The sequence below is a fragment of the Lemur catta genome, chromosome 15 (assembly GCF_020740605.2).
Source record: "Lemur catta isolate mLemCat1 chromosome 15, mLemCat1.pri, whole genome shotgun sequence".
Lineage (NCBI taxonomy): Eukaryota > Metazoa > Chordata > Mammalia > Primates > Lemuridae > Lemur > Lemur catta.
The window spans coordinates 20,892,484-20,900,892 of NC_059142.1; the positions used below are offsets into that span (position 1 = coordinate 20,892,484).

Sequence of the window (8,409 nt, forward strand, 5' to 3'; positions counted from 1 at the left end):
ATATAATTCAGGGACTTTAAATGAAGGAGTAAAGCCCTGCTCAGAAGCATCTAATCAAAATGGAAAAAAGGGCCGGGCGCGGTGGCTCACGCCTGTAATCCTAGCTCTGGGAGGCCGAGGCGGGTGGATCGCTCGAGGTCAGGAGTTCGAGACCAGCCTGAGCAAGAGTGAGACCCCGTCTCTACTAAAAATAGAAAGAAATTATCTGGCCAACTAAAAATATATATACAAAAAAATTAGCCGGGCATAGTGGCGCATGCCTGTAGTCCCAGCTACTCGGGAGGCTGAGGCAGTAGGATCGCTTAAGCCCAGGAGTCTGAGGTTGCTGTGAGCCAGGCTGATGCCACGGCACTCACTCTAGCCCGGGCAACAAAGTGAGACTCTGTCTCAAAAAAAAAAAAAAAAAAAAAAAAAAAATGGAAAAAAGTAGACTGATTGTTTTTTTCTACTTTTATTTATAAAGAACACAATTCCTCTCAACACAGACACAAACATTCACACATTCCAAGCAGGAAACCTTTAAAAACAACAACAGAACTGAGAACAGGGGGACCTTACGTAACACCAGTCTGTGCACCCCAGACTCAGGGGTCACTGGGAACATTTTCTCAGATATGACATCTCACCTCAAAGAGAGGAAGAGAGACCTTGGCCTGGAGGGCCCACCCACCCACAAGGCAGAAAGCTCCACACTCAGTCTTCCGCATCATCGAACTGTCCCGTTTCAAAGACCATCTTGGAATAATGGGGTATCAGTGGAGGCGGATGGTGCCAACTGGGGTCATAGATCATGTCTCCTCGTGGGGCACAGCACACCCATGGTTTGACCTCTTGAGAAATGCTCCCCTGGATGTCGTCAGCATCTGCGGGCAGTTTTAAAAGACAGATTAAAGGAGGAAGGAAGGTAAAAACAGCCAAGAAAATAATACTAGGGGACATTCATACTCATTTTGTTTAAAAAGATACACGAAGGCCGGGCGCGGTGGCTCACACCTGTAATCCTAGCACTCTGGGAGGCCGAGGCGGGTGGATCGCTCGAGGTCAGGAGTTCGAGACCAGCCTGAGCAACAGCGAGACCCCCGTCTCTACTAAAAATAGAAAGAAATTATCTGGCCAACTAAAATATATATAGAAAAAATTAGCCGGGCGTGGTGGCGCATGCCTGTAGTCCCAGCTACTTGGGAGGCTGAGGCAGTAGGATCGCTTAAGCCCAGGAGTTGGAGGTTGCTGTGAGCTAGGCTGATGCCACGGCACTCACTCTAGCCTGGGCAACAAAGCGAGACTCTGTCTCAAAAAAAAAAAAAAAAAAAAAGACACACGAATACGAGCATGCACACGTGTACACAAACACACACAGTCCTCCTTTCCTGAAAAATTACAAACATGTTCTTTCTGAATAACCCACAGCTGTGCTTCTCAGACAAGGGTTCTTAGCAGTGGAAAGGAAGCAAACTGGTTAACAGCACTTCTATCTGCAGCAGCTCAATGCAAAGCAAAGTTTTTTTTAAGAGAGTAACATTTCAATGTTAAAGTGATACATTATAGAGTCAAATTCAAAATTTGCATATACATTTTTTTTTCAATACAAAAGTGAAGCTGTCACAGAAATTTAGACCTGTAACAGACACCAGGTTAGACTTCTAGATGTGCACCCCCTTTTCCAAACTGTCTGCCTTCAGAGGTAGTCTGGGAAGAGGGTCTGAGAAAGTCTGGCTTAAGGATCCCAGAAACTCCACACCTACCATATGGATTCCCTTGATCTGCTTTCAACTCCAAGTCCCAGTCCTCATTAAAAAGATCACCAGTCTGTTCCTTGGGCGGACACTGTGTCCCTTCTGACAGCTCCCAGGTATTCGGCTCTCCATCAGAACCCTCATCATCCACAGCAAAGCCTTCCTCTTCAGAATGGGTGCCCTCACCACGGGTAGGACTGTCATTAGGAATGCTTTGTGCTCCGCTGGCTAAGAAATCAACAAAAAGAAGATGGTCGTAAAACAACTGACAAACCAGAGAGGGCCTGCTTGCGTGCTAGGAAAATTTTTGGCAAACTTACTAAACGGGCAGTAAAGCAAATACACAGGGAGCTCTTTAGCCACCTGACCATTTTTTTTAAATGTTGTTCTGTTTATGTTTTTAAAAGAGGGATTGATCATTTCTTTTCAATAAGATGTTTTGTCTTACACAAGGCCATTAGTTGCCAGGTCTAGTAATTTACATAGAGAGCCAGAACAGTTTACATTTTCAGGTGGTTTACATGTCACCAAGGTAAAGGGCCCCTGGCAAATGATGTTTTCACAATATAAGCTTGAATTCAATTTTTGCTGTTCTATTCCTCCCTTTAGCCTCAAAGAACACGTTAAAGGTGCACAGAGGGCCAAGGAGGAGTGAGAAGAATGCAGAGAGAAGAGCAGAGCCCATCTATTCCCAACAGGCAGTCACCATGTTCCTCCTCCTCACCTCAGGGGAAGCTGGAAGGTACATTTGCAAAAGGTCTCACAGTGATGGAAGAAAGTCTGGGAAGGATAATGGGTCTATAAGCGCAGAGTGCTACGGTGGTGCCAGGTCAGAGGTAGGAGAGCAATCAGCCTAAAGACAGCCATGCTCTTAACACCGTATCAATAACAACAGCTATAAGCAATAAGTCATAGTTCGAGGCATGAGGTCTGCAAGCCAGACTACCTGGGTTCAAATCCCAGTTCTGCCAATTAATAAATGTGTGACTGAACTGAAATTTATTTAACTACTTCCTCAATAACTTAAACATAGAATTACCATATAACCCAGCAATCCCACGCAAAAGAACTGAAAATGGGTGTTCAAACAAAACAAGGATGTTACAGCAGCACTACTCAATCAACAAAAGGTAGACACAACCCAAATGTCCATCAATGGATGAATGGATAAACACAATATAGCACTATCCATATGATGGACTCATTCAGCCATAAAGGGAATGAAGCACTGATATATGCTACAACATAGATGAACCTTGAAAATACGTTAAGTGAAAGAAACCAGACACAAAAGGCCACATGTTATACGATTCCGTTTAAAGGCAACTCACATTTGCCTATCCAGAATAGATAAATCCATAGAGACAGAAAGCAAATTAGTGGTTGCCTGGGGCTCAGGGAAGAAGGGAATGGAGAGTGTTTACTTAATGGGTATAGGATTTTCTTTTGTGGGTGATGAAAATGTTCTGGAACTAAATAATGGTGATGGTTACACAACACTGTCATTGTGCTAAATGCCAGTAAATTATATGCATTAAAGTGGTAAAAATGGGCCCTGTGCCATGGCTCACACCTATAATCCCAGCATTTTGGGAAGCCAAGGTGGGACGATCACTTGAGGCCAGGAGTTCAAGACCAGCCTGGGCAACAGAGAGAGACCCTATCTCTAAAAAATAAAATAAAATACAAAGGTTAAATGGTCAATTTATATTACGTATCTTTTACCAAAATAAAAAAAAATTTTACTTAACTATTCTGTGCCTCAGTTTCCTCATCTGGAAAATGGAGATATGGTTGTTGTGAGAATTTATTTAAAAAAAAAAAAAAAGGAAAAAGAAACACTTAGAACTGCGCCTGGCAAAAAGTGAGTCCTCAATAAGTGTTAGCTGCTGTGACTATATCTGTTATACACATGATCTAAACCAGCACTATCCAACTGAACATTCTGCAGTAAGGGAAATATTCTACAATCTGTGCTATCCAACAGGGTAGTGCTAGCCACATGTGGCTAGTGTAACTAAGGAACTGAATTTCTCATTTTATTTAATCATAATTAAATTTAAATTGCATCAGTGGCTAGTGGCTATTGGCAGTACCATTCTAGTGCCTCTCATCTAAACCTCAGAACAACCCTACGAGGTAGGTATTAACCACATTTTAAAGATGAAGAAAAGCCAGATGACTGAGCTAAGGCCACAAAACTTGAGCCCAGGACTCTGACCCAGAGCTGAAACTGAAAAAGCTTTTGCCTGGCTCCAAAGCCTACGCGGTGGCCCCCCCTTACATGCAGTTTCACTGCTTGTGGTTTTGGTTACTGTCGGTACAATACAGTAAGATATTTTGAGAGACCACATTCACATAACTGTTAGTACAGTATATTGCTATAATTGTTCTACTTTGTTATTGTTATTAACCTCTTACTGTGCTTGACTTATAAATTAAACTTTAACATATGTATTCACAAGAAAAAACAAAGTATATACAGATTTCAGTACTATCCATGAATATAGGCATCCACTGGGGGTGTTAGAACATATCCCCTGGGGATACAGGGAAACTCTTGTCCTCTTTTCACTGTTCCAAACTCTCTCTCTCTCAGTGGAAGGGATGGGTTTACACATAAAGAAAGTCCAGGACTTCCTTTAAGGAAGCCCCAGTAGGGCTTCCAAAGGAGGGCAGTGTGGAAACACTGGGCAGAGAAGGCAGCTAGCAGGAAAGAGGACTAGCTAGAAAGAGAAGGTAAATGAGATGTAGGGCCTGTCCCTCATCACTTGCCAGCCTCTCCCAATATCCACCCCAGTCTGTCATCTACTTACCTACTCTATCCGTGGCTTTCTCAGTCTCTCTCTCCTGACTGGAGTGGTCAGCTGTAGCAAAGCCAGCCTGCAGGAAGAAGCAGCAATTACCAGGGACTTGGGCATCTGGGGTATGCCCAGTATTAAGCTATTGCCCATCAGCTCTATCTACCCTTCCACACCCACCTTGGGCTGGGACTCTGCAACCCACATTTCTGCTTTGTCCTGTTAGCCTGGGCAAGGCTGGAGGGAGAAGGGCCCTGCTCTTCCTATTCCTATAGTCATCACCGCAGCGACACTTCTTCTCCACTGGCAGCAGAAATGCCTTCCTATAGCAGCCACTGAATCCATTTTACAGTTTTGCCAACACTTGCAGAGCCAGCCTCATCACTGGGCCCTCTTCAGAGGTCTGAGTCCCACGAACTTTCCTCCAAGCTCAGAGACCTTTGCACCCCTCGAGCAGCTGTGGCGGCACCCCCTCCTCAAAGGCTGGAATTTCAGCTCACAAAGCTTCTCCTCTAAGCTTATAATACCTTCAAATTCATCCCCTTGCTCCCTCAGCCATAGGGCTGGTAGCTGTTTCCTGCAATTGCTTTTACCTTGTACACGTCTTACCTTTTTGGTTACTTGACAACTTTATATCTAACAACTCTTTCTAACAAATTCTGTTTCCTCAGTGATAAATAGGGGAACGGAACTTTGGTTCCTCTGAAATGCTGAGCATTGAAGGGAATACCTCTAATTTAACTGGAAATCTTCCCTCACAGCATACCAGATGCTTCTCTGCTCCATCACTTATAAGTTCCTGAAACCCTATCACCTCCAAGACCTCTTTCTAATAGAACAAGAAATGTTCACCGTCTGCATGAGACCTGATTTCAAGCCCAGCTCTGCCATTCATTCAGAATGTGACCCTGGACACATCACTTCAAACACTGTGCCTGGGCTTTCTCCAGAAATTGGGGATAATTGTTCTGACCTTGCAGGAGACTTATGATGAGATAACATTTATGAAAACACCCAGCATATAGCAGGAATGTAACATTTCTTGAATTTAAATCCATCTTCTCCTACATCTCAACTGCCCTTGGCACCTGCCCCAATTAGCTAGCATTCATCACATAGTCATGCCTGAGTTTAGCGATTCAATTCCACCCACTATGGTCAGTGAAAATCATTGGTCACTGCAAGCTACAGAGGAGTCTGATCTCTCACCTAAACCACTGCCATAGCCTCCCAACCACCTCCCCACCCATCTTGCTCAGCCTTACAGGGTTAATCACTACTCTGCTCAAAACCTTCAACAGCCCTCCAATTAGCCTTGGCATTCACAACTCCCCTCCCCTCCCCAGCCCACCTCCCATCCCCAATCAACCTGTTGAGCACGGTTCTCTAGCTTGCTCTGAGACTCAAGTCCAAGCCATTTGCCCTGCACTTTCTCATCTCCACGTCTTTGCAGACACCAACACCCTCCCACCTTGGAGAGGAAGTGCACATCCCTTCCTGCTGTGCCCTGACAAAATTAGTGCCATCCTATCCTGCCCTCCACAGCAATTTTTTTATACGTCTATCGCTACATTTTTCCTATCTTACTTTGGCTAAGTACCATCTTTGATGCTTAAATAAGCATTACATTCATCCACCCAATTAACATACCTATTTCTTGAGCCAGGCGCTGGATAAACGGTCCTAAACAAAGAGTCCCTACCTCAAGGAGCTCACCGCCTAGCAGGGATTGACTGTAAACAAGGCCAGGTGATGACTGTAATAACGGTCTTGGAAAAACCAGGAGCTGTCTAGCGCGCACATGAAATACAAGTTTCTGGAAACCTTGCGTCAAACGGGGCCTTTGGATTTCAGGGAGTACAAAAGGAGAGCCAGCATGTGACACCATCTGGTGCTCAGGGTTAGCTGAGCATCCCCACCAATGGACAGAGGTCCTTAAGGTAAAGTTCCTCTCCTCGCCATCCTCACCTGGCCCTTGTCCAGGCCCCCAGCAGCGGGCCCCAGCTCTCGGTCCTGGGCATCACCAACCATTTACCAAATACGCAGAGGCGCCCGCTGGGCCGACAGCCTTCCCTTCAGACCCGCTGCGCCCACCCACGCCCTCGAGAATCCTCGCCCCGCTGCCTGGCCGTTTCCAGCTCCAGCGCGCGCCCCAACGGCACTCCGCGTTCCCCGGGCGGCCCGAGACCCGCCACTGGCGGTTCCCGGCCCCGCAGCCCCCGCCCAGCCGGGCCCCGCCACTTCCCACCCCGGGCTGCAGGTGGTGGCTGTGCCCAGACCCCGCGCGGCGCTCACCTCCTGGATGGGGGGTGTCTCGCGCGCGCTCGGCAGCTGCGGACCCCCAGGCGGCTCCGCGCCCCCCAGCGCCCGGGCCCCGGCGGCCTGAGGGTCCATGCCCAGCCGCCCGCAGCTCGGCGCCCTGGACGCTGCTCGGCCACGTGACGCGCCGGCCTGGCTGCCAGCCCGAGGATACGCCGCAAAGGGCCCAATGAGCCGGGGGCTGCGAGCCGAGGGGGGCGGGACGTGGGGGGAGGGGTCACAAGGCTGCCAGGGGCGGGGCGGGGCGGTGCAGGGGGCGGGGCGCGCCGCCTCGACGAAAACGCCCTACCTTCCCCACGCCCAGGAGAAATCTGAAACAATCTCGGGTAGTGACTTTGGCGGCTCCTGCGAGTGCAGGCTCTAAGGCTGGACGACTAGCTGGGTCTGCAATGCTAAGTTATCCCTACTCAACCACAATGGGCGTGTTTCAGTTTCAAAACCTCGAACGACCCCAGTCTACCTGACGGTATACAAAGCCCAGCTGTCAAAACTTTCGATGCAATTGAGGCTCCAAACAGATGTCTCTGCATCTTCACAGGTTTCTCTTATATAACTCATCCACAAATGGACAACTCAGGAGCCCAGTGACTCTCCACCTTCAGTTAATGTTCGTCTTTAATCAATTAGAAATCAGGATAGATGACTAAAAAACAAACTCCTACAATGAGTGGGGGACACAGTACAGACTATGACACTTAGGCACGTAACCCTAAAATTCTGCGCTGTGACAGAAGCTGACCCGGTCTCCTATCTTTCAATACTTTCAAGTCTGGTGCTCTACAACCTAGTTATCCCTCTTTTTGCCTCTGAAGTGGCACCTGGTGATAGGAAGGGCCCGAGCTGAGGATAACCCAAAGGAAAGACAGACTTCGCTGCCTTTCCCTGCACTGCCTAAACTCTAATAGCCTGCTCAAGGTGTGATAATCACATGTTCAGTGTCAGAAAAGCTGGAATTCACCAAGGCAACCTTATTACAATCCTTCAGGACATCAGAGAACCTCTTCCTTCAATCCCTCAAAGACCGTGTTGTTAACTACATAAGGCATTTAAAAATTTTTTGACGTAACACTGACAAAATATTCAAGTTTTTTTCCCTATGTAGACTTTCCTACAGAGATGTGAGACCAATTAACACGTGCTCTGTTCTGCTGACCTGAGTCAGTTTACCCAAATCTGACTGGCTGTAGTCAGCACTGTAGAATAGAACCTTCTGCAATGGTAGAAATAAAAGTTCTATGTAGGGCTGGGAACAGTGGCTCACGCCTGTAATCCTAGCACTCTGGGAGGCCGAGGTGGGTGGATCGTTTGAGCTCAGGAGTTCGAGGCCAGCCTGAGCAAGAGCGAGACCCCATGTCTACTAAAAAAATAGAAAGAAATTATATGGACAGCTAAAAATATATATAGAAAAAGTTAGCCCAGCATGGTGGCGCATGTCTGTAGTCCCAGCTACTTGGGAGGCTGAGGCAGGAGGATTGCTTGAGCTCAGGAGTTTGAGGTTGCTGTGAGTTAGGCTGACGCCACGGCACTCTAGCATGGGTAACAGAGTGAGATTCTGT

At 47.2% G+C, this 8,409-nt stretch overlaps 1 protein-coding gene across 2 annotated transcripts; it reads right to left on the reverse strand.

Annotated features, from left to right (window-relative positions):
* Positions 1-447: 447 nt before the first annotated feature.
* Positions 448-7,028, reverse strand: COPRS (coordinator of PRMT5 and differentiation stimulator). Of its 2 annotated transcripts, none has more exons than XM_045525431.1 (4): positions 6,830-7,028; positions 4,550-4,616; positions 1,743-1,961; positions 448-863 (listed from the first exon to the last, which is right to left on the reverse strand). In XM_045525431.1, the coding sequence occupies exons 1-4, from the start codon at positions 6,926-6,928 to the stop codon at positions 694-696; spliced, it is 555 nt and encodes a 184-aa protein (XP_045381387.1). In that variant the 5' UTR covers positions 6,929-7,028; the 3' UTR covers positions 448-693. The 2 variants fall into 2 exon arrangements, with proteins under 2 accessions (XP_045381387.1, XP_045381388.1); XM_045525432.1 differs by lacking the exon at positions 6,830-7,028 and adding an exon at positions 6,503-6,580 and having other exon boundaries at positions 460-863.
* Positions 7,029-8,409: the final 1,381 nt, after the last annotated feature.